This window comes from Phacochoerus africanus, chromosome 15 (assembly GCF_016906955.1).
Source record: "Phacochoerus africanus isolate WHEZ1 chromosome 15, ROS_Pafr_v1, whole genome shotgun sequence".
In the NCBI taxonomy this organism is placed as follows: domain Eukaryota; kingdom Metazoa; phylum Chordata; class Mammalia; order Artiodactyla; family Suidae; genus Phacochoerus; species Phacochoerus africanus.
In genome coordinates, this window is record NC_062558.1 from 11,276,636 (window position 1) to 11,301,548 (window position 24,913).

The 24,913-nt window shown below is 52.9% G+C and overlaps 1 protein-coding gene across 8 annotated transcripts in view; it reads left to right on the forward strand.

The window, feature by feature from the left end:
- Window positions 1-23,550, forward strand: part of PTK2B (protein tyrosine kinase 2 beta) — a 131,965-nt gene extending 108,415 nt beyond the window's left edge. For 3 of the 8 annotated variants that reach the window (XM_047761494.1, XM_047761491.1, XM_047761493.1), the window contains 16 exons: window positions 504-588; window positions 782-882; window positions 1,135-1,250; window positions 2,849-2,949; window positions 3,127-3,216; window positions 4,063-4,267; window positions 7,801-7,909; window positions 9,129-9,194; window positions 10,891-11,016; window positions 17,001-17,147; window positions 17,399-17,434; window positions 17,817-17,847; window positions 19,445-19,491; window positions 20,187-20,324; window positions 20,779-20,859; window positions 22,503-23,550. In XM_047761494.1, coding sequence (XP_047617450.1) covers window positions 504-588; window positions 782-882; window positions 1,135-1,250; window positions 2,849-2,949; window positions 3,127-3,216; window positions 4,063-4,267; window positions 7,801-7,909; window positions 9,129-9,194; window positions 10,891-11,016; window positions 17,001-17,147; window positions 17,399-17,434; window positions 17,817-17,847; window positions 19,445-19,491; window positions 20,187-20,324; window positions 20,779-20,859; window positions 22,503-22,718 — 1,695 coding nt within the window. In that variant the 3' untranslated portion in view covers window positions 22,719-23,550. The remainder of the gene's footprint in view (window positions 1-503; window positions 589-781; window positions 883-1,134; window positions 1,251-2,848; window positions 2,950-3,126; window positions 3,217-4,062; window positions 4,268-7,800; window positions 7,910-9,128; window positions 9,195-10,890; window positions 11,017-17,000; window positions 17,148-17,398; window positions 17,435-17,816; window positions 17,848-19,444; window positions 19,492-20,186; window positions 20,325-20,778; window positions 20,860-22,502) is intronic. The other 5 variants (XM_047761496.1, XM_047761495.1, XM_047761497.1 and 2 more) reach the window with 5 other exon arrangements.
- The last annotated feature ends 1,363 nt before the right edge of the window (window positions 23,551-24,913 follow it).

Genomic DNA, 24,913 nt, shown 5'->3' on the forward strand with positions numbered 1-24,913 from the left:
TGAGTCATTTCCAAGAAAGGCAGCAGTAGCAGGGATGCAAGAGAGGCGCCACCTGCAGGGGGATCTGAGGCCGCGGATGGGGTCGAGCAAAGTTCGCCTTTGTGATTGTGTTTCTACCAGGCATGGGGAAAAGCCAGCTCTGAAGGAAGAAGGCAGCAAAAATGTAAAATCCGATGATAAAGAGAATGGGCCCTGGATGCCACGTCTCTGACAATGGCCTTGCACGTGCCCCACCCAGGCCCGCTAACTTTGGGCAGATCACAGGCCCCCTCAGCCTCAGTGGACAGTCAGGGTCTCTCGGGATCTGGTCTCGAAAATTCTTCCAAGTCCCAGAGTAGCTTGATCAGGAAGAAGTGAGTGGGAGGGGAGGAGAAGAGACGGGGGAAGAGCAGGCTCTGCAGCACCTGTCTGGCTGCGGGGAGACCATGGGGGTGCCGTCCAGGGAACGCCTTCTCTGGAGCTCAGGGCAGGACTGAGGGGCCCTGGACACGCTGTCGTTGCAGAAAGGGGAGCAAATCAATGTGGCCGTGAAGACCTGCAAGAAAGACTGCACTGTGGACAACAAGGAGAAGTTCATGAGCGAGGCAGGTAGGCTTCCCCAAGCAGCCCCCCAGCCCGGAGGCTGAAAGAGGCCCCAAGACTCTGCAGGCCCTGAGAGAGAGGAGGCCCCGGGGTGCAGGCTGGGGAGAGGGTGTTCGGCACGGCACCCACAGCGGGAGGAGGGTTGAGTCCAGTGAAGCCCCAGACCTTAGAGGCGCGTCCCTCTCGCCCCCACTCCCAGTGATCATGAAGAACCTGGACCACCCGCATATCGTGAAGCTGATCGGCATCATTGAAGACGAGCCCACCTGGATCATCATGGAGCTGTACCCCTATGGGGAGGTGAGCGGAGCACCCCCACGAGGACGGCTGGGCTACAGTTGAGCAGGGTGTTGGGGGGTGGGGGATGCCATCAGAACTGGGATCGGGGAATGGGGGGCTAAACTCCCAGCTGAAACAGCCCAGAGGCTGTTCGGAGAGGAAGTTAGTTGCTGGACTGTCTCACCAACCTGGGTGCTCCCTGCTCCTCGACCCCCCCCCCAGCTCCAGGCCCAGGCCGTGCTGGGTCCTCATGGCATTGTCCCCTTCCCGCAGCTGGGCCACTACCTGGAGCGCAACAAGAACTCCCTGAAGGTGCTCACTCTCATCCTGTACTCACTGCAGATCTGCAAGGCCATGGCCTACCTGGAGAGCATCAACTGTGTCCACAGGTGGGGCTGGGGAGGCACCCGAGAGGTCGGGGTCAAGCAGGGCTTTGCGGCTGCACAGACCAGGGTTAAAGGCTCAGGTCCCGATACCCAAGTGACAATGTGAGCAGCTCCTCTGGGCCCGTCTCCTCCTCTGCCCCTCCTGGAATTGCTGCAAAGGGGAAGCCGAAGCCCAGGTGTCTGCCTGTAACTCAGTGCTTTCTAGCCCGACTCCCTCTGGGCCCAGGAAACCACTCCCTTGCTCACTCCCCATGTGCTCTCCTCCAGTAAGCCCATGGGCTAGCACCCAGCCCGGCAGGAGAGACTGGGTTCAGGCTGCCCAGGGACCATCCTGGGTGCTGGGCCCTTCCAGCCTGCACGCTGGCACTGCCCTGGTCCCCAGCACCTCCAGGCTGCCAAGTCCAGTCCCTCTGCTGGCTACACATTTGGCTCCTTCTCCATCCAGCTCTGTTCCTGTTTCCTGAAAGGAGGTCCCTGCACCAGGGGACATAGTGCCCTGGAGGAGATAGAGGGGCTGCTCTCAGAGCACTGGGGTGAGCAGCTGAGTTCTTTAGTCCGACACCGTCAACATCGGATACATGGCCTTGAGGGCGACACTACACAAAGCAGTGTTGGGAGAAATTAACATGCACTCACTCACTCAGGCAACAAATAGTACAAGCCTCTCACCTTGGGGCTCCAGGCACTGTAATTGTCTCTGGGATAAAGTCAGAACCAAAACAAATACAAATCCCTTGCCTTGTACAGTGCATCTTCTATCTAGCACCTCGAGGGTCAAGAGTCGTGGGGCAGAGGTGGTGGGAGAGTAGATTTGCATCCTTTGTGTGAGGTGGTCGTACACTGAAGTCAGCTTTTCAATAATAAAGACAAATGGTAGGTGTGGACCCTGCCTGGGAGAAGCCAATGATGGGCCAGTCTGGGGTGGGAAGTAAATGGGGTCAGCGAGGGCTCCCTGGGGGCGAAAGCTCAGCTCTGGGCTGACTCCCCACCAGCTGGCTGCTGGTCGTGGTCCTCCAGCTCTCTGCCCTCACTCCTGTGCCCCGGGGTTCCCAGGGTCTCCGGGTCACCGCTCAGGTGTACGAAGCCTGTGCATAGCCCTGGCTCTCCCGGTGCTCCCTGGAGGCGAGCTGTGACGGCTGCTGCTTCTGCTCAGCCGAGCAAAGTGTATGGACTCAGGAAAGGTGAACTGGGACCAGGAAAGTGTTGGGCTTCTTCCCTGAAGAGTCAGCCAGGTGGTGGTATCCCGGTCAGAGAGGACAGTGCCGGCCACCGGGCCGTGTCTTGAGCAGGTCCCGGGAACCCGAAGCAGGCTTCAGGATAGAGACGCATGCGAAGGCCTGACAGGAGATGAGGCTCATCAGGGAGATGGAGGGAGGCCAGGCGCCGTGTGTGTGGTGGGGATTCAGCCGAGGCTCCTGCCTGAGCTGGGCTCCAGCACTGAGACTCGGTGGGTCAGGAAGTGCCAACTGATAGAAGCTGCCCATTCTGCTCCAGAGCCCGCGGCCCTGAGGCACCCTTCTCCTCTGCCTCTCTGTTCATCTGTCTGTCTGTCTCCATGAAGCATTTCGAACCCCACCCTCATCTTTGCCTCCTCCTTCCAGGGACATCGCTGTCCGGAACATCCTGGTGGCCTCCCCCGAGTGTGTGAAGCTGGGTGACTTTGGTCTTTCCCGGTACATTGAGGACGAGGAGTATTACAAAGGTGAGGTGGGGTGCTTTACGGCTTTGTCCCTGCAGGGGTCCCTGAGGCCAGTATCCCCAAAGAAGGCTACAGTTGGGCAAGCCCGAGCTAACCGTCTCTGGAGAACAGGTGTGTTTCTGGATAAATCTGGATCTCTCTTCTCTAAACTATTCCTCTAAACCCTTTGTTCACCCAAAGCCTCTGTGACGCGTCTCCCCATCAAATGGATGTCCCCTGAGTCCATTAACTTCCGCCGCTTCACCACGGCCAGTGACGTCTGGATGTTTGGTGAGTGGCCTTTCCAGAAGGCATGGAAAAAGGTTCAGGTCTCACCTCTGTGACCAAGATAAGAGGGTACACGGGGACTTGGGTCTGAACCCCCACCCCGGGTTGCAAAGGTTCTGTTTTTCTGCAGCCACGGAGAAGTCCCAAAAATAAAGAGCCAGTGCTGGGTGGGGGTGACACGGGCTACGGGCCAGCCTGGGCAGTGCCGGTCAGCCTTCCTGGAAAAGACTCTTGAGATAGCGTCTACCCCACCACCCAGCCCCGGGACTAAGAGGGGGCAGCCTGGAGGGGTCCTCAGAGGCAAAGCTGAGGTTTTCTCTGAGAAGGAGGCACAGGGTGAGGTGGGAGCTAAACCAGGAGAGGAACAGACAGCCGCTCAGGTCTCCACAGCTGGCCCAGTACAATCTTCTTCTTCTTCTTCCCATTTTCCAGATAAGGAGACTGAGGCTCAGGCAAGTCAGGGGCTTGCCTTCACATGATCACATAGACAGCAGGTGTTGGCGCTGGGCTTCAAACCCCAGCTCTCCCACGGAGACTTCACCCCCTCCTTAAGAAAAAACACTAGCAGTCCCCATGATGTGCCTGTGACTGTCCCCTCCTCCTCCCACAGAGCCCTAAGAGCTCCACATGGAAGGCTCCTGGAGTGGGGGGTCGGCTCGCCTACAGATGCAGGCGATTGGTCCCCTGGTGGACCAACCTCATGGCAAGACCCCAGGGATGCTGCAGCAGGAGCGAGGGAGCACAGGGTGATCCCCACAAGCATTCAGGGCTGACTCCTGGGGAGGGTGGGCTGCCTATCCAGGCGCAGGTGCCCCCCACGGGGCCCTGACACTCGCCTCCTGCCCTCAGCCGTGTGCATGTGGGAGATCCTGAGTTTCAGCAAGCAGCCCTTCTTCTGGCTGGAGAACAAAGATGTCATCGGGGTGCTTGAGAAGGGGGACCGGCTGCCCAAGCCCGACCTCTGCCCACCTATTCTCTACACCCTCATGACCCGATGCTGGGACTACGACCCCAGTGAGCGGCCCCGCTTCACCGAGCTCGTGTGCAACCTCAGGTGAGCGCAGAGGTGGGTTGCGGGCCCAGAGAGCAAGTCTCCTCTTCAGCAGCACTTAGAGTTTTACAACATCTTCTGCGAAACAAGATGCAGTCGGCATCCTGGTCCCCAGCTAGGAACGAGGGGATCCAGGCTCAGAGCTGGTGACTCACCCAAGGCTGTGCCCAGGGTGGAGGCTGAGACTTGCATGGACCAACTCAGAACCATGCATCCAAGTGGAGCGGAGCAAGCGAACCCTCCCAGCAGAGGCTGTGGTACAGAGGCTCGGCGCTGGGTCAGAGACGAGGCTGAACCCAGGTTCACAGTTGGACTTGAACTCAGAAACACCTTGAGCCAGGGTCAGCCTCACCATCTCTGCAGCTTTCAATCCCAGATTCAGGGAGTGGCTCCTAGTAAGCGTCCAGAAAGTATATTTGGGGTCTGAACCCACAGACTGAATCAGACTTTCACTGCAATTCCTGTGCTCTTTGCTGAGGTTCAGGGTGCACTTTATGGGTGCCTGGCCTGGGCATGGGGCCGGCAGCACCTCTGTGCCTCTCCTCTGCCTTTGATCATTCCTCCCACTTAGCAGGGAAAGGAATGACTTGGGCTGTGAAGACATTGACCCAGGGGTTGCCCCTCCCTTCTGACTGGAGTGCCGGCGGCCTGCGGGGCTGACCCTCAAGAGCCACTGCTCCATGGGTACTGGGCAGTCCTTGGTGAAAGGCGCTACTGGAGTACCTTTTAGAGGGTCCTCTTGTTTCCTTGGTGGCCCAGGTCTGCCCCCAGCTACCCCTTGGGTAGTTTGACTTCTTTCGGCATCCTTTAGGGCAGGGGTCAGCACATATTTTCTATAAAACGCCAGATAGTAAATATTGGGGCCTTTTGGGCTACACAGTCTCTGTTGAAATGACTCAACTCTGCATAGCACAGAGTCACCAAAGACCTTACAGAAATGAATGAGTGCAGCTGAGATGCTATTTGTGGACACTGGAATTTGAGTTTCATATAACTTTTCACAAAATATTTTTCTTTTAATTTTTTTCAATTGTTAAAACATGGAGGGAGTTCCCATCACGGCTCAGTGGTTAATGAATCTGACTAGAAACCATGAGGTTGCAGGTTCGATCCCTGGCCTTGCTCAGTGGGTTAAGGATCCGGCATTGCCATGAGTTGTGGTGTAGGTCGCAGATGCGGCTTGCATTTGGCATTATGTGGCTGTGGCATAGACTGGCAGCAGCAGCTCTGATGAGACCCCTAGCCTGGGAACCTCCATAGGCCACGGATGAGGCCCTAGAAAAGACAAAAAGACCCCCCCCCCAAAAAAAAAAAAAGAAGAAAAGAAAAAGAGAAAGAAAAAGAAAAGAAAACCCGTACTTGGTTTGGGGCCACACAAAAATAGGGAGGGGGCCATATTTGGCCTGCGGGCCTGGTTTGCCGGCTCCTACTTGAGGAACTCTAGCGCTTAATTATCGTTCAATACTGCAACTTGAAACACTGCAGTCAACATGTTGACATCTTTTTTAAGAGAAAGAAAATAGCCCCCAGACACTGCCTGATGGGGAGGCTCCTCAGGGGCAAGGCTGGGAACCCCAGGCCCACATGGTGAAAGTGACTGGGAGTTCCCAGTGTGGCATAGTGGGTTGAGAATCAACTGCAGCAGCTCTGGTCATTGCAGAGGGTCTAAGGTCCTGGCACAGTGGGTTAAAGGATGCAGCATTGCCGCAGCTACAGCTCAGATTCAGTCCCTGGCCCAGGAACTTACATATTCCATAGATGCAATCCTAAGACAAAAAAAAAAAGAAAGAAAGAAAAAGAGGAAAAGAAAAGAAGCCCTCCTATTCCTGAGTCTGTTCCTTCATTGACACTCCTGATTAATCCTAGATTCATCTGTTGGCCCCTTCTAAGGGAGATTTGAGAAGCCAGAGGGTTCCAGGAGAAGTGTCTGAAAGACGTAACTCGAGAGGGCAAAAGCTCCTGGCTGATGGGGTCTTAGTTCATTCTGGAGGCTTGAGATGCCCGGGGATCTGTGACAGGGTGCCTATCCCTGGGCTAAGAGACAGGACCCCCATCTTGTCAGATGGCCTCAGTGACCCCAGAATACCTTCCTCAGGCCAGAGCCTGACAGTACTCCAGTAGAGCTAAGAAAGGGTTTAATGGGTCCTTCCCAATATTTTGAGGATAAAAGGAATACTAAAATTTCGAATTTTGAAAATTCTTCCATGTTGCAATACACTTATAGAACCCATTGATTGACAAAATGTAGTAAGCTGTATAATAATTTTTTATTGCACATAATATGACATATATACATGTGAAACCACAATACCAAACATATTTCATAATACTGTTAAAAATGATTAGAGAAGACTAAGATTAAGTGATACAGACAAACTTTATTTAACACTTCATAAAGCAGTAGTCTGCATTCCCAAGGGTCTAGAACGTCCCAGTGGGGCAGAAGGTAGGACATTTTTATAGGATAAAGAATAAGGAAGAGGAGTTTCTGTCGTGGCGCAGCAGAAACGAATCTGACTAGGAACCATGAGGTTTCGGGTTTGATCCCTGGCCTCCCTCAGTGGGTTAATAAGGATCCAGCGTTGCCGTGAGCTGTGGTGTAGGTTGCAGACGAGGCTCAGATTTGGCATTGCTGTGGCTGTGGTATAGGCCAGCCGCTACAGCTCCAATTAGACCCCTAGCCTGGGAACCTCCATATGCCATGAGTGTGGCCCTAAAAGGACAAAAGACCAAAAAAAAAAAAAAAAAAGAATAAGGAACAAGGAAGAGAAAAATCAAGGATGAATAAGGAACAGGAAATAAGTACACAGCCCAGCGCTAGCTTGGCATTTGGATTGGCTGACTGGATGGTACTTTGTTTCTGGTCAAGCAGAGCATTTAGAGGGACACAAAAGTTGTCTGCCTTTTGATTTGTTGATATGACCCCCTGGGCAGGAGCAGCTCCATCTTGGACCTAGAAATTTATTTCAGTGGTGCATAATACTTGTCTACAGATAATGCCTGGCACACATGTGGACGTGTGGACTCACAGACCCCTTGCAATTATCTGAGTTCTCCGAGGTCTGTGGTTCCTAGGTGCGGAACCACTGGGTTGGGTAAAAAAAAAGCCAGAAGCATGCACACAGCTAACGTGGGAGGGACTCTAGAGCCCTTTCTCATTAGCACGTACCAGGAATGCCTGGGTGGGAAGTTTGATGAGAAGAAGGAAGTGGAGAACAGTGACTGGTCATGAAGTTGTCTGGGACATGAGAAATCTACACGGGAGATGAGGGCAGGAGACACGCATCCACTGCCCAGTTGGGCTGGGACTGGTTCTCCCAGAAACTTTTCCCACTGTGGGTCCATTCCTGTGATCCTCCAGCCTCAGTGGGGGCGGCCACAGTGGCGATATTTCAGCCTATCTCCAGGAAGTCTCCCCAGTACACGCAGCAGGGGACGTGGAAGTGGGACCAGGGCTTCCATGGAGTGCAGGGGGAGCCCCCAGGAGTGTTTCTGATCTTGTTTCTCTCTCCTTTTCTGACTGGACTCCTTGGCAGTGACATTTATCAGATGGAGAAGGACATCGCTATAGAGCAGGAGAGGAACGCTCGTTACCGACCTCCCAAAATCTTGGAGCCCACAGCCTTCCAGGAACCCCCACCCAAGGTGAGCCAAGCCCAGGCTTCCACGGCCCCATGAATCACAGCAGAGCTGGTCCCCTGTGTGGCCCATCCCAGGTCTGACTGTGTGAGTCCTCTCACAGTGTAGGAAGGATGTGCCCCCACTGTCCTCTCAGCCCTTGAACCCAACTGCCCATCAGCACTGAACTTGGCCCCCATCACATCCACAGGTGGAATCTGAGACAGCTAGATAGCAGACACCTTGCAGGGTGGCTGGAGCAGGGGATCATCCTGGAAATGTTTCCTCAAGAAATTGGAGCACTTTTCTTTTGGGTGTTTTTAGGGATAAATTAGATCCCCTTAAGGGTACCTGCTTGGGACTGTCCTTGGGCCCCTGAGGTCCAGCCTTCACTGCCCAGCTCTTAGGTGGGCAGGTTGAGAGGGACTATGTCTGCGTAGTCAGCTCGGGCTGCCATACGAAATGCTGCAGGCTGGGTGGCTTAACCATCAGACAGTGTAGAGGCTGAGAAGTTCAAGGTCGAGAAGCTGGCAAATTTGGTGTCTGGTGAGGACTCTCTTCCTGGCTTGCAGATGACCTTCTCACATGTCCACACACAGTGGGAACAGTGAGCTCTGGTGTCGTTTATTATTATTATTATTATTATTATTACTATTATTATTATTAGAACACTAATCCCATCATAATGGCCCTACCCTTGTTACCTCATCTGACCCTAATGACCTCCCAAAGGCCCCACCTCCAAATACCATCACAAGGGTGGGGGGAGGGCAGTTAGGACTTCAGCACAAGCATTGGGGGTGGGGAGCACAAACATGCCATCCATAACCAAGCCCTGTGGGTCCAGGGCCTTCTGTCACTGTCCCCCTTACCTGCACCTTCCTCAGCCCAGCTCAGCTCTCCTCTCCCCCTTGAAGCTGCTGCAAATGCCTCAGCCTCCATGACCTAGTCTGGATGTCTGTGGCCCTTGCCTACTGATTTGGCAAGTACTCCCCCATCCAGGGAGGCCACACACACAGAGGTGGGTAACCCCTTTGATGAGGGGTGGCCCCCAGGAGGTATCTTCCTACCACTCGGCAGTAACGGGTGCAGTGAGTGGATGCAAGTGAATTTAACCATAACTTTGTCCTTCACCTTCTTCATCCTGAGCGAGCCTGACCTGTCTCCCACCTGAGGCTCTGCATCTCGAGCTCTGTTCCTCAAGGGCGGAGACGAGGACTGAGTCATCTCTATGTTCTCTCTGCAGCCCAGCCGGCCCAAGTACAGACCCCCTCCACAAACCAACCTCCTGGCACCCAAGCTGCAATTCCAGGTAAACATGGAACCAGAGGGCTGGGAAAGTTTGGGACCATTCCTCATCTCAGTCCTTCCTGAAATTCCATTCTCATGCCATTGAGGAGCAACAGTCACCTGATGGGCAATGGGGACAGCCTGCACGGGCTCTTCTTTGGTGCCCGGGAAAGAATTCAAACTCAGAGCACCCAGGGATCAAAAGAATCAAATCACAATTCTACCAGGCTGTCCTCAGCTAAGACATGCCCTCTGCCCAGTCCATCTGTCCACAGTATTTGCTGCCGCGTGTGTCTGCCTCTTCACTTCCAAAGCCTCCCTGATCACCTGCCCCGAGCAGAGCCCTCTGAAAGGGAATCCCAGGCAGGTGGGGACAGTTGATGTTCCCCAGCGGATGGACTTGCTCCCTGGGGCTCCCTGCAGAGGCCCTGGCCGGACCCTGGGTGGCCAGTGAAGGGAGAGCAGGGCTCTCCCTGAGAGTCCCTCCCACTTCCATCATTACCAGCCTTCCCAGCTGCAGGCCCCTGTCACAGAATATCTCTGTCCTGTGTCTCTGTTGCATCTCGGTCATAAGGAGCCTGGGCCCTTCTCTTGTCTTCTCTCACACCCCTCAGCAACAGAGTCACTGCTCAATAACGGAAACAACGGTTCTGTTTAGTGCTTCTTTCCTTGGTGTCCCGTGATCATATATTTCTCAAGAAATGCTCCAGAGGCACATCAAGGGCTGACCAGGAACTAACAGATAAACCTCTTGGTGGAAAAACAAACAAAAACAAAAAAACCTTGATGGAGAAGTTGATGTAGAAGATTAGGAGCAATGTCCCTAAAAAAGGAGCCTTTTTTGATGTTTAAAATAGTGCTTTTTTTTTTTTTTTCTTTGGCATTCCCATTGTGGCGCAGTGGGTTAAGAAACCAACTAGTATCCAAGAGGACACAGGTTCGATCCCTGACCTTGCTCAGTGACCCCTAGCCTGGGAACTTCCATACACCATGGGTGTGGCCCTAAAAAAAGGAGGAAAGGAGTTCCCGTCTTGGCACAGAGGAAACGAATCCGATTAGGAACCATGAGGTTGCTGGTTCAATCCCTGGCCTCTCTCAGTGGGTTAAGGATTCGGCATTGCCGTGAGCTGTGGTGTAGGTCACAGACGCGGCTCGGATCTGGCTTTGCTATGGTTGTGGTATAGGCCAGCAGCTGTAGCTCCAGTTGGACCCCTAGCCTGGGAACCTCCATATGTTGCGGGTGCAGCCGTAAAAAGACAAAAGACAAAAAAAAATTTAAAAAGAAAAAAATAGTACTTTAAAAAAATGTGTGTATATACACACATACATGCATACCTGTGGGTTAATCAAATCTGTCAGTTTGTAACATGAGTGTGAACTATAACTCTTTTCTGAAGGAGGAGACATGTACTCAGTAGGCAAGGAACACATATGTGGACCCATCGTATTCACAGCAGCATGAATACGATGTTGGATTCGAGAGAGGCCACAGGGTCTGCACTGACTTCTAGCCAAGAGCCGTGTACGTCGCTCCGCCATGTCTCCCCAGCAGGGCCAGCGAACTGCCCACGCCTTGTTCATCATTAGCTCCTGGAGAGCAAGTCCCGTTTCCGCCGTGGTGCTTGTGTATTGTTTCTTCGTGCTCGAGTTTGTAGCAGCTAATTGTCCACCTTCTCGCCTTGTCCCGTGCCTGGTGCTTCTTCGCCTCTCCTGAATAGGTCCCTGAGGGTCTGTGTGCCAGCTCACCTACGCTCACCAGCCCTATGGAGTATCCATCTCCCGTAAACTCGCTGCACACCCCACCTCTCCACCGGCACAATGTCTTCAAGCGCCACAGCATGCGGGTAAGAGGGCTCTGCATGCTGGGTCCCAGCCAGGACCAAGGTGGCTGCTGGAGGGAGGGGCCTGGGATACCGGGAACCCCAGGTCCTCAGGCTCAGAAGGCGCCTTCCATACCTCCACCAACCAGTCAGGTCAGCAGGGGCTCTGCGACCCCCTCTCCTTTGCAGGCACGTCAAGGTTTGGGGGCCGAGCCTGGCTCTGCTCTTGAGCACACCAGCTGGACCCAGACCTACCCCATCCCTGCTCTGGTGCTGTGACAAATGATGTAAAATCTGCCCCCTTTCCTCAGCCCCTCGTGGTAGAGAAAGCTCACGGGCGGAGGGCAGTCAAGCCTGATGGTGCCAGAAAAAAAGAGATCCTGGAGGTTCTACCCCGCTCTGCCCTTTCTGCCTGATTGTTGTGATTGCTCAGTCTCTCCTCCAAGGAAAGACTTCCTGTGGCCACCACTTCTGCTGCTTTGTAAAAGTTGCTGCTGTATAAGAAAGAGCTTGGAGGGTGTTCCCATTGTAGCTCAGTGGGTTAAGAACCTGATGAGTGTCCCTGAGGATGTGGGTTCAATCCCTGGCCTCACTCAGCGGGTTGGGGATCTGGCGTTGCCATGAGCTGTGGTGTAGGTCACAGACACGGCTCGGATCCGGTGTTGCTGTGGCTGTGGCATAGGCTGGCAGCTGCAGCTCAGATTCAACCCCTCGCTAGTGTGTGGGGCTAACCCCCCCCCCCCCCCCCCGCAGCCAGTCACTTCTTTGTTGTCACCTGCCAATGAGGCTCTGAGTATTTGATGGAGTAGCTTCTAACTGTCAAGTAGCTTCTAACTGTCAAGTCTCGCATAAAAAGAAAAAGCACTTGTGCTTGTCCACTTGTTACTCGTCACGACCCATCTTCTCCCTCAAGGCAAATACCCCCTGTGGTCAGTTGCTGTGAACACTTGATAGAGTTTACTAAACTGAGTCTTGATATGTGACATAAGACTAAAACTCTTATTATTTTAGCACTAACTCTGTAACCATATTTCAGGCTCAGTATAAAGGACTCTAAAAATTGCCAGGTGGGGAGGGAGGGGGACTACATTTGTATTGTAATAGATTTACAAAGTGTAGAAAAGCAGCTTGATATATCCTGTGCCATTATTCTTAATTTAGTAAAATTTTGAAATAAGTAAGGGAATTTAGAATTCTGGGCAGTGAGACCTTAGCAGATTATGTCTTCCCCTGACCTAGCTCATTTTTATCTTTTACATTAATTTAACTAGTTTATATCTTACCCTATACTTAACATTAACAAAACTGCCTTTTTAAACATGCACTGTCATTTAGGCCGTGTTCAGTTCCTCCAGCCTCCTGCCCTTGACTCTTTATACATAATTAATTGAGGTTTAGTGAGTTTGGCATTAAAATGTGTCCTTTCAGAAAGAAGGTATTTTTCATGTTTGAGGGGTGGCACTGCCTTTGTCTAATTCTTGCTTTACCATAACGACTTTGTTCAGTTCCATAAAGACAGACTGTGCAGCAGGGAAAAAAAAAAAAACTTATATGTCAGGGGTTGAGAAGCACTTGCCATAAGGAAAGTCTGCCTAAAAGAACATAATGCGCATTTCTTAAAATAAGCAAAAAAAAAAAAGTTAAAAATATAAACTCCATTTTATGGTATACATCAGAAACATTGAGAAAGCCTCTTCCAGATAGAATGCTGAAAAGGTACAATAAGCTCCCTGCAAAGCATTTGAAAGCACTTAACAAAAATCAGAGATGGTTTTCTCACAAAAACAATTTTTCTACTGACTAGCTCTATTGCCTGACTCATCTGAGAAGCTGCAGGATTCTATACCAGCATCAGAACAGCAGAAATCTCCCTCTCGAGGCTTAAAATAACAGAATTCAATAAACAGCACCTCTTTTAGGGACATTGCTGGGTGCTGTCCTACGTGCTGAAGAGAAAACTGCCTTCAGTGAGCTTACCATCATCCTGAAGGAACAGGGCAAGTGTACAGCTACCTGTAATGCAAACTGTAGAGCTGTAAATGGCATGTATACATACTGCAAAAGTGCAGTGGCAGTTTAAAGAGAAAAACTACTCTTTCCAGCTTGTTTTTTGCAGCTGGGCCTCAAAGGATGGGGAAGATTTGGACAGGCAGACACTGGGATGCAGGAGGTGAAAGAGGCAGAGGCATCAGTAGAAGCAAAGATTGAGTGATGGGAAACCACAGGAGCTATTTGTCCAGAACGAGGAAGGGTACCTGTGGAGATAGCAATAAGACTGGCAGGGAGTTCTTGTTGTGGCTCAGTGGTAACAAATCCAACAAGTATCCATGAGAATGCAGGTTTGATCCTTGGCCCTGCTCAGTGGGTTAAGGATCTGGCATTTCGGTGAGCTGTGGTGTAGGTCACAGACACAGCTCAGATCTAGCATTGCTGTGGCTGTGCTGTAGGCTGGCAGCTGGAGCTCCAATTCAACCCCTGGCCTGGGAACTTCCATATGCTGCAGGTTCAGCCCTAAAAAGCAAAAAGAAAGAGAGACAGAGGAGAGAGAGAGGGAGAGAAAGAAAAAAGAAAGAAAGAGAGAGGGAGAGAGGAAGAAAGGAAGGAAGGGAGGAAGGAAGGAAGGAAGGAAGGGAGGGAGGGAGGAAGGAAGGAAGGAAGGAAGGAGAAAGGAAGGGAGTTCCCGTCGTGGTGCAGTGGAAACAAATATAACTAGGAACCATGAGGTTGTGGGTTCGATCCCTGGCCTTGCTCAGTGGGTTAAGGATCTGGCGTTGTCTTGAGCTGTCATGTAGGTCACAGACGTGGCTCGGATCTGGCATTGCTGTGGCTGTGGTGTAGGCCATTGGCTACAGCTCCGATTGGACCCCTAGCCTGGGAACCTCCATATGCCACTAGTGCATCCCTAAAAAGGACAAAAGACAAAAAAAAAAAGTGATCAGCATTGTAAGTATTCATTGCCTGATGAGAATGCCTAAGGTACAGTTCAGACAAGTAAACCTTAAAGAGAGCCAATCTCATTTGCTCCTTGAGTTTTATTATAAAATTGGAAGACATAGGAACACATCTGCCAATACATGTTAAAATATTTGGTAAGATGGTGATAAGCACTAGAGCATCCTAGACGCTTGAATGGTGGAAATCTTGTTTCAGCACTTACAAAACTATCTAGTATTTTCTTGAGCCTGTCTACTCCTCCTACCAGTATCTACTCCAGCCCTCCTCAGTCCATGCATTTTTCTTATGCCTGGAGATTCCTAACTATATTCAGAATGTTTGACACAGTTCCTATTTGTCACTGTTTATCAACAGCCTGGGGTAGACATACCATTGTGTTTGCGGGTTTTGGCATTTAACTGGGACTGTTTATAGCCTTAAAATCCCCTCATCTGGAAGCATCAACTTTAGCAAAGAAGATTTTATTTTTTTTATCAGTTCTAAATTATAACCTACTTTTACATTCTGAAATTTGTTTTCTTAAAATAAGATCTAACTCAGTAGCTCTCAATTCCAAGGGTCCAGCTGGTGACGTCTGGAGAGATTTTGGTCAGAACCGGGGAGGTGCTGCAGGCATCTCGTGGGTGGAGTTGCTGTGAGCGTCCTGCAGTGTACAGGAAATCTTCCCCTAATAACTAATTATCTGGCCCCAAATGTTAATAGTGCTGGGGTCGAGAAACCCTGGTCTACTACTACTTAGCCCCAAAAAAACAGCGATTTTGCATATTTAACCATCACCTCCCTGCCAGCACCCAGCCCTGTCCCTGCCACATAATAGTTGCTTAATCAATAGTTGTCAAGGGGTTCCCCTTGAGGCTTAGTGGAAGTGAATCTGATTAGTTTGATTCCTGGCCTCACTCATGGGTTAAGGATCTGGCATTGCCGTGAGCTGTGGTGTAGGTCGCAGACGTGGCTCAGAGCCCACGTTGCTGTGGCTGTGGCGTAGGCCAGCAGCTCCAGCTCTGATTCAACCCCTAGCCTGGGAATTTCCAAATGCTTCCGGTGCAGCCCTGAAAAAAATAAAATAAATAAATAATTGTTGAATAGAGTAAGAAACAAAAGAAATTTCAGAAAGAAATGGAATTTATGAGAAGTATTGTTAGAAATCGAGAGCAATAACTGAAGATGAATGAGCCTAGGAAAAATATATCAATATAACTCTTTTTAAACTGTCGTTATATTCAAAGGCGTTTTAAGGAAGTTTAGTGGGGGAAATCTTTTTAGAGGCTTCACAGAGGTTATAGCCTGCTAAAGCAGATTGAGAATAATTTCTAACATTTGACAAAAAATGACTTGTATGTAGGAGTTCCCGTCATGGCTCAGTGGTTAACAAATCCGACTAGGAACCATGAGGTTGAGGGTTCGATCCCTGGCCTTGCTCAGTGGGTTAAGGATCCGGTGCTGCCATGAGCTGTGGTGTAGGTTGCAAACACAGCTCAGATCCCACGTTGCTGTGGCTCTGGCGTAGGCCGGCGGCTACAGATCCAATTCGACCCGTAGCCTGGGAACCTCCATATGCCACGGAGCAGCCCAAGAAATGGCAAAAAAAGACAAAAAAAAAAAAAAGACTTGTATGTAAATTGGCCAGTTCAAAGGAAAGGGTCTGAGTGGCTTGTTGACCTGAAGGTCATAGAAAGTTCACCTACCCCTGGCAAAGGCCACCCCAGGCTTTATGCAGTCAAAAGAATGCCAGTAACGCTCATATGTCTAGGAAGCCCAGGTAATCTTGTGCTGCAGAAAAAAGCAAACCAATTTAAAAGCACTGTGCAGATAATTACATGCATGAACCCTGGGGAAGACTGAGGAAAGAAAATAGGAAAACAGGCAACACCTACTGCTTAAGAAATGGCAGGTAGGAGTCCCCGTTGTGGCTCAGTGGTTAACAAATCTGACTAGAAACCATGAAGTTGCGGGTTCAATCCCTGGCCTTGCTCAGTGGGTTAAGGATCCGGCGTTGCCGTGGGCTGTGGTGTAGGTTACAGACTCGCCTCGGATCCTGCATTGCTGTGGCTCTGGCATAGGCTGGTGGCTGCAGCTCCGATTAGACCCCTAGCCTGGGAACCTCCATATGCCGTGGGTGTGGCCCTAGAAAAGGCAAAAAGACAAAAAAGAAAGAGGAAGGAAGGAAGGAAAGAAAAAGAAAGAAAGAAAGAAAGAAAGAAAGAAAGAAAGAAAGAAAGAAAGAAAGAAGAAAGAAAGAAAGAAAGAAAGAAAGAAAGAAAGAAAGAAAGAAAGAAAGAAAGGAAAGAAAGAAAGAAAAGAAAAGAAAAGAAAGAAATGGCAGGTAAAACTATGAATAGGTTCAAAGCCCCACAAATGAGTTTAAATCTAGATTAATAAAGCTAGTGAAAGGACGCTTTCTTCCCTATCTATAAAATGCTTATTTCTTTAAATTTTGTTCTTCATTTTATCTCTTAGCTCATTCATTTCTTTTAACTTTTGGTTAAATAACCTGAGCTGCTTTCTTAATAAAAGTGCATGTTCTAATAAAAAGGCACAATCATCTGGGTGCATGCTGCTGCTCCTTCTGCTGTGTGGTCTCTGCCATGAACAGCTTTGGGGGACCACACACCACTTCTCAAAGCTTCAGACCTGTCACAAGGTCTTCAGTAGCAATAAGCATCCCAGGATTCCCAGAGGGCTGGCTTTGCATTTCTTGATGTATTAAGTGAAAGTCACCATGGCAAATGCCAACTGAAAAAATAGTATTAGGACAGTAATTTGAAAATAGAATGGTAGTCACATGACCACGTGATCGCTTGAAACCCATACCTGTTAAACTATGTGGCCCTTGGGTCCAGCACTTCACTGACCCACAGGCATGTACCTGAGGCTGCTGGACCCTATAATAACTATCAGCATAGACGGCTGCAGAGCTAAGGACAACTTTACAAGAAGAAAGCAGCTGGCCAGGCCACGGCTTGTGGCTCCCCTGGGCCCTTCGGAGGGCTGTCCCTCCTGAGTGTGGGGACAGGGCTGACTGTGTCCTCTCCTGTCTCCCGCTATCCTCCCAGGAGGAGGACTTCATCCGGCCCAGCAGCCGGGAGGAGGCCCAGCAGCTGTGGGAGGCCGAGAGGATCAAGATGCGGCAGCTCCTGGACAAGCAGCAGAAGCAGATGGTGGAAGATTACCAGTGGCTGAGGCAGGAGGAGAAATCCTTGGTAAGCGGTTGCTGAGCCATGGCGGGGGCCGGGGGGGGGCATGGGGTGGGGGGGATACACCATTCGCCACGCTGCTGGACACAGTTTGATGACCGTGCTTGCCTGGGAGAGACGGTAGCGCCATTGTGTCACATCACATCCCCTTTCACCGCCACCCCCCCCAGCTGACCAGAGCAAACACTCTCCCTTGCATCCTTGGGGGTTTTCGTTCTAGAATCCTAAGTCCTCTGCTTTGGTTTCTTCCTCCGCAGGACCCCATGGTTTACATGAACGATAAGTCCCCGTTGGTAAGTCACTGGGAGTGGCCTTAGAGTGAAGGCCTGGGAGAGCTTCATGGTCCAAGGGACCTCAGCTCCAGACCCGCCTGTCTGTCTCTTCCTTTCTGCCTCTCACCTCGGGAGCTTGGGTCTTCCCTTCACTGTGATCTCCCAGGCTCCTTTCCCCAGCTCGCACGCCATCTACACCCTCAGCTCCACCTCCCATGGCCACAAGGCCCCAGGTCGCTTCTGGCCAGGAGGCCCCCTGGTTCCCCTACAGTTACCTCTAAACTTCTAAATGGACACCTGAGTGGGTGGGGAACAGGCCCGGGGCGGGGCGGGGGGAGGGGATTAGGGAGAGTGGGTGGTCCTAGAGCCACATCAGAGACGTGTTCTCTTTCCTTCCTTCCAGACCCCAGAGAAGGAGGCCGGCTACAGTAAGTGTGAGCACGCTTCTTCTTGGCGGCAATTTCCCCTTGACGTCCGCACTACAGGGAACAGGGGGTGGATTTGCAATTGGGAGGAGCACATGCCCTGTTGGGTTGCAGAGCATGCAGAGAGCCCAGTTGCTGTCTACACCTCTGCCCCCACTACCCCCGGCCTGGGGCACTCCCATTTCTCTGATGCCGGGGCCATCAGACCCTTTCTCGGTGTATCTCCTTGCATTTATTGGGAGTAAAATAAAGTCGGTCCTCCAGCCTCTGCCAGGCGATGCTCCTCCTCCCCAGACGAAGAGAGGGAAGAGGGCAGAGGGCGGGGCCAGTTGAGTGCAGGGTCTTTGCAGATGCCTCTGCTGCAGGCAGGGAAAGAGGAGCCACCCTGAGGCAGGCCCTTCGTCATCATCCTGGGGGTGGGGAGGCGGGGGGCGGGGGGGAAATGCTCATGATGATGGTGGACGTGTGGATATGATGGTGACGATGGCAGTGACCAGTGGCAATGACAAGAGCTGTCCCAAGTTGCTTAAAAATGCCAACTCAGGAGCTCCCGTCGTGGCGCAGTGGTTAACGAATCTGACTAGGGACCATGAGGTTGAGGGTTCGATCCCTAGCCTTGCTCAGTGGGTTGAGCATCTGGCATTGCTGTGAGCTGCAGTGTAGGTTACAGACTCGGCTCGGATCCCGCGTTGCTGTGGCTCTGGCGTAGGCCAGCAGCTACAGCTCCGATTCGCCCCCTAGCCTGGGAACCTCCATATGCTGTGGGAGCGGCCCAAGAAAATGGCAAAAAGACAAAAAAATAAAATAAAAAAAAATGCCAACTCATGCAATCTCACAGCAGTCCTATGAGATAGGTGCAATTTATGGGAAGCCCATTTTACAAAGGACATGAAACAGGCAGAGGAAGGTGAAGTGACTTATCCAGAGTCACATATAGTAATTAGTGGCGCTCAGATTTGAGCAGAGGCAGTCGGGTCCCTTCTGAGTGAACCCTCCAATCTGACAGATGGAACTTAAGGCCTGGGGAGTGAGCTGTCCCAGGTCATGCAGCTCCCTGGTGGCAGAGGTGAGAGGGACCAAGTCTTCTGACTCCTGCTCCCGGCAGCTCGGCAGGGCTGTGCATATCATTGCTCGTCAAAGTGGGGAGAGAATAGCACACTTCTTCCAGTTTACTTCCTTGACCCCCAAAAAGTCACAGCAGGCAAGTGGGAGGCCCCACAAATCTAGCGTGTCCGCTGCTGTCACACCAGGGAGGGGCTCCACAGCCACCTGCTGCCTGCAGAGTGGGTTTATTCCTCATGACTGTCAAAGTCAGGATGTCAGGGCCGGATGTGCAGCACGCCCGAGGCAGAATACCCACTGCCATCATTCTGTCCCCGCCATGCCTTAGGCTTTTTCTGAAATGGACAGTAGTGCTTGTCCCTGACCACATAGGACCAGGAGACCAGAGGTCCTTTTTCTTCCATCTTCCTGGGATTCGGGTTGAATTTCCCCAGGTCTCCTGGTGGTAGCGCAGAGGGCTTGGCTTGGTTGTCAGCTGGCTCAAAGGGAGGGGTCAGGGCACTGAGAACATCCCCCCTGCTCACTCTCCCTCCCCCCCCCGCAGCGGAGTTCACTGGGCCCCCGCAGAAGCCACCACGCCTGGGAGCGCAGGTATGTATTGGCTTTGCCCAAAGTGGTCACGAATCTGAATCAGGGCCCCACAAGACTGAAGGCCTGGACTGCGAAGGCTTCAGAGGCCCTGAGAAATAATCCAGCCTTGTATCCTCATTACATAGCTGAGACCCAGGATGGAGAAGCACCTTGTCTAAGGCCACACAGCTAATTCATAACAAAGTTGGGGAAGACCAGTCTCCCGTCTCCCATGCCCCCTCCCAGACCCAGAGGAGAGCTTACTGGGCCAGCCCGGGGGAGCAGGAGATGCAGACCCCTTTCCTCTCTCCAGCTGTTCCTGGCTCCCTGCCCCCACATTGCTCTGGGGCAGGGGCTGGTTTGCTTTTCTCTGGATCAGCGGTTCTCAGCCTTGGCTGCACCCTAGAATCACGAGAGGAGCCTGAAACCACCTGGCCCCCACGCCCAGGTGATGGTTCAGCTGGTCTGGTGTGAGGCCAGCCACTAGTATTTTTTTAAGACTCCCAGGCAGAGTCTGATGTGAGAAGCACTGCCCTGGAAGCAGAAGGGAGGGGCACACCTCCAGGACAGGAAACAATTATTTTGGAGCCGGGTCTTTTAAATTGGGCTGGTTGCTGAGCTGGCACCAGTAGTGCCTTGCCCAGGAAAGAATGGTTGTGTCCCCCGCTGCCTCACCCTCCCCTCCCACCATCTGTTTCTCTCCCCTGACCCCTCAGTCCATCCAGCCCACAGCCAACCTGGACCGGACCGACGACCTGGTGTACCTCAATGTCATGGAGCTGGTGCGGGCTGTGCTGGACCTCAAGAACAAGCTCTGCCAGCTGCCCCCCGAGGGCTACGTGGTGGTGGTGAAGGTGAGAGCCGGTGGGGAGCCAGGAGGTGGAGGCTGCGCATCCCAGCCCTGGAATGAGGGGGAGGGGCCAGCAGGGGCCCCATTAGAGCAAGGTGGTCAAAGGGAATTCAGCCTCAGGCAGCCTTGAAAGGCAGGTACCACCCCAGGATAGTTCTTCCCAAGGGAACATGGCTTTCTCAAACAGCAAGGGATGGCGCTCCCGTTGTGCCTCAGCGGGTTAAGAACCCAACATAGTGCCCATGAGCATGCGGGTTTGATCCCCGGCCTCACTCAGTGGGTTAAGGATCCAGCATTGCTGTGGCTATGGTGTAGGCCGGCAGCTACAGCTCCGATTTGACCCCTAGCCTGAGAACCTCCATATACTACAGGGGTGGCCGTAAAAAATAAAAACAATAAATAATAAAAATGTTAAAAACAGAAAGGGATAATGGTCACCCCGCCCCTTTCTCTCCCAGAACGTGGGCCTGACCCTGCGGAAGCTCATCGGGAGTGTGGACGACCTCCTGCCCTCCTTGCCGTCGTCTTCTCGGACAGAAGTGAGTGTCCTTGTCCCAGCTGGTGCCACCAGCTGTCACTTGCCCCCTTCACCTGCCCCAGCTGTGTTTCACACTGGACCCTCAGAAAGGCCACCTGGGTGGCCCCATCTCTGCTGCCCAGCCTTCAGCAGTGGCTCAGCAGGCACCACAAGGGGGCGCAGTTCACCTTCTTGGGGTGAATGTCCTAGCTTAGGTCTCAGAAGGTTGCAGTGACTTCTCCATGCGTGAGGACATGCATAGGAGGACACACCCTCCCCCCTTTCCCCCTCCTGTGATTCTTTATCTAGTCACCCTCCGTACTAAAATCAAGGTGAGTGTGTCAAGGAAATAGCAGTTAAGGTTTCTTCAATTGATCATTTAATCTAATTTTCTTTAAGTGACAAACAATCACTGAACACCAAAAAGGGAGTGTTGGTGCTCTATTCTGAGATGGTGCCTGTGGGAGGCAGAATAATCTGCCCCCAGGATGTCTAGGTCCTAATTCTCAGGCCTGTGACTGTGTTTCCTTACATGACAGAAGGGACTTTGCAGATATCATTACGTGAAGGATCTTGAGATTGTCCAAGTGGGTCTGCTGGAGTCGCAAGGGTCCTTGTGAGAGGGAGGCAGAAGCAGAGGTCTTAGAAGAGTCAGAGGAGATGTGATGATGGAAACAGAGCCTGGAGTGAGGCCGTTGCTGGAAGGATCCACAAGCCAGGAATGGCAGCCGCCTTTCCAAGCTGGAAGAGGCAGGGAGGAGACTCCCCCCTAGAGCCTGCAGAAGGAAAGCAGCCCAGCTGTCACCTTGACATTACCTGCACAGGACCCATTCCAGACAGCTGACCTCCAGATCTGTGAGAGAACAGGTCTACATTGTTTTAAGCCACCGCGTTGGTGGTGATTTGTTACTGCAGAACTGGAGACTCAGGCGGTGCTGATTTCCTGTCTGGAAATCAGCCACAGACCCCAGCCCCCCCACACACACCCCCTGCCAGGCTGTAGCTTGAGCCATCATCTCCCAGTGGTCAGCAATGCCACATGGGTGACCACTAGGTCCCCCCCACCACTCAAGACAGGGCAGTGTAGGAGGGCCTGGGCAATTCCTGGGCTCCCCCTGGGGGCAGCAACAGCCCAGAAGAGCCAGATCCTAGGCTGTCCTGCATGGCGTGACAGCTCCTTACCTCGGCAGGATGGCCCACACATCCCTTTCACTTGATCAATGTCTCTTGAGCACCCAGTCCATGTTGAGCAGTGCACCAGCCACTGGGGAAGCAGTGGTGAATGAAACCCTACAGCCCAAACCACAATCCCCAATCCTTTGATTTGATAGGAGACAGCTAACAAATGCGGGTTTGCACTTGACCCCTGACCATTCACTCTGCCTCGGGCCAGCGAGAGGGGACGTGGCCACAAAGAGAGAGTCTGTGGGGCTGGATCAGAGTGGGCTGGGGCCCAAGGTGTCCATAGAGTCTGTCCTTGCTGACCTGGCTTCAGCCCACATGGGCCTTGGACCTGGCCCAGGCCTGGGTCAGACCTGCCCTCCCAGAGAACGTCCGACTTCCTTGGCCAACACCAAGGTGGACACTTGGTTGGCTTCCCCATCCTCTATACTGGCCTTTGCAGCCCTTCAGGCTCTCAGCCTCTCCCGTGTGCACTTCCTACAGATCGAGGGGACGCAGAAACTGCTCAACAAGGACCTGGCGGAGCTCATTAATAAGATGAGACTGGCCCAGCAAAATGCCGTGACCTCCCTGAGCGAGGAGTGCAAACGTCAGATGCTCACGGCCTCCCACACGCTGGCCGTGGATGCCAAGAACCTGCTGGACGCCGTGGACCAGGCCAAGGTTCTGGCCAACCTGGCCCACCCACCGGCAGAGTGAAGAGGGTGGCGCCCCCCGCCTGCCGTGTCCCTCCCTGCCCCAGCCTCTGCCTTGCCTTCGGCCTCGTGGGTCCTCTGGGGGGCAGGCCTAGGGGAGTCCTTCTTTCCTTGCCATTTTGCACGACCCCTCTCCTCTCCCCACCCCACCCCCAGACTGTGCTGCTCAGGCTGCAGCTGGACAGAGGGGACTCAAGACTGCAGACACCAGGGGGTGACCAGGAGGGCTCAGAGGGAGCTGGCTGCTGCCTGCAGCGCCAGCCACTCCCCAGCAGCCACTCCTCGCCTGGCCCGATGGGGGGGTCACGCCAGGGCCCCTAGAGCCCATGATGGTGTGCGAGGACCGGGCAGGCCAAGTTGGGAACCAAGCTACTCCTCCCCTTCCTCTTCTGCCCACGGAGGTCCCCTCACACCCCGTCACTGAGGGAGGGCCTGGAGGGGCTTTCTTTGGGGAGGTGTGATGAGGGATGGACCTGGCTTTCTTGTACAGTGTATATTGGAATTTATTTAATGTGAGTTTGGTCTGGACTGACAGCCATGTGCCTACGGAGGGGGACCTGGGACAGTCCAGGAACAAGCCACTGGGAGCTGGCGCTCAGGAGGCTATGGTGCCCACAGCTGGGCGGGAGAAGGGGAGAGATGAGGCCCAAAGAGGACTTGGATGGGGTCCGCATCCCTCTTCCTTCCCCCCTCTGCCCCTTCCTTCTCTTTTCTTACTCCTCCTTTTCTCTCCCCCGTTCTCATCCACTCCCTCCCTCCCTCTCTTGTGTTTGTGCAGAACATTCTTTTACCTTCTTTCTATTTGACTTGGGAATGAATTAAAATTGTACCATTTGCTTTGTGGTTTGATGCTTTTGTTTGTTTGACCTTTGGGGAGGTGACGTTGACCTCTGGCCTCGGCCCCGGGAGGAATCGATTGTTACCTTGGGTGAGGATCAAAGGCCAACGCCAGGGCTCAATCCCGGGACACACGGTGATGCCAGGCGCTGGGGTCAGGTGCGTGCTCCAGCCTTCTGCCCCCACACCTGACCCAAGGGTGACTGTTCAGTGGGAACCCAGGTTGGCCCCTCCAAGGCCACATAGCAATGCCAATGGCACCCTTCCAGCTGCCATCCAAATAACTGGGGCTCCTGGGGGCTTGGGTGGTCCTGGAGGTGGGTGTCCCAGAGCTGAAGGGGCAGGGGCTTTGGCTTTATTTGATCTCTTTACTCACTTGCAAGCTGGATGGGAGATGTGATAACAGGAGCGGACAGCCCTGCACCAGGAGTTCAAGTCCGAGAAACCCGAGGGGTAGGAAAGAGGGGCTCATCCACAGAGCAGGGAAAGCCATAAACCAGCATGGCCTGGGATGGGGGGCCTTGGAGAGAACCGAGGATGGAGGACTGGGCCTGATGTGGTGAGCCTGGGTCTGTCCCCTGGGAAAGCAAGTGGCAGTTTGGAAGGAGGGGACTCCAACAGCCAATGGGGAAGGAGATGCTTGCCCTGCCTGGCTGCCTGTGCCAGGTCCCCACACATCTGTCTGCTGCTGAGGTTCTGACCTGGGCTGGACGGGGCTGGGGTGTGGCTGAGGGCCAGGGACTGTGGATTCCACACTGCAGAGCAGGCTCACAGGGCCGGTCAGGAGACGTCAGGCCTTCGGGGAGGAAGGGAGGGCAGACTGGGAAGGGAAGGGGTCCGGGAGCATCTGCGTCCGCACAGCATCTCAGGTCCAGGGCAATCCAGCTCTTCCCTCTCAGTCCCTCAGAAGAAAAGGCCTGAGTGCCTTAGGGAAGTGAGCAGGCTGCGAACCTGAGTTGGGTCAAGAATGGCTGGAGACATCTTTCCAGTTTGTCCACGTGCATTTAAGGACAGATGGCACCCTGGTCAATGGCCGACAAACAGTACTGAGCCAGTTTGCAATGGGGAAGGGCTGGGGGGCTAAAGGTAAGAAGAAGTCTGGGCCCTCACAAGAGCTTCCAAGTGGGGGGGAGCATGGCCCAGCCACCTGCATTTGCCCCCCACCAGTGGCGTTTGCTCCCCCTTCTTCTCCCCTCCCTGCCCCAGGAGGCTTTGCCACTCTCCTGTGTCACCTGCAGGCTCAGACTCTGAGCTTCCTTCATCAGCTGGTTCAAGGACAACCCAGCCTGCCTTCCAACCTCCTCCCTCTGCTCCCCACACTCAAGCCCACCTTGGCCTGGCTGCTCTCCCTGACATTTCTGG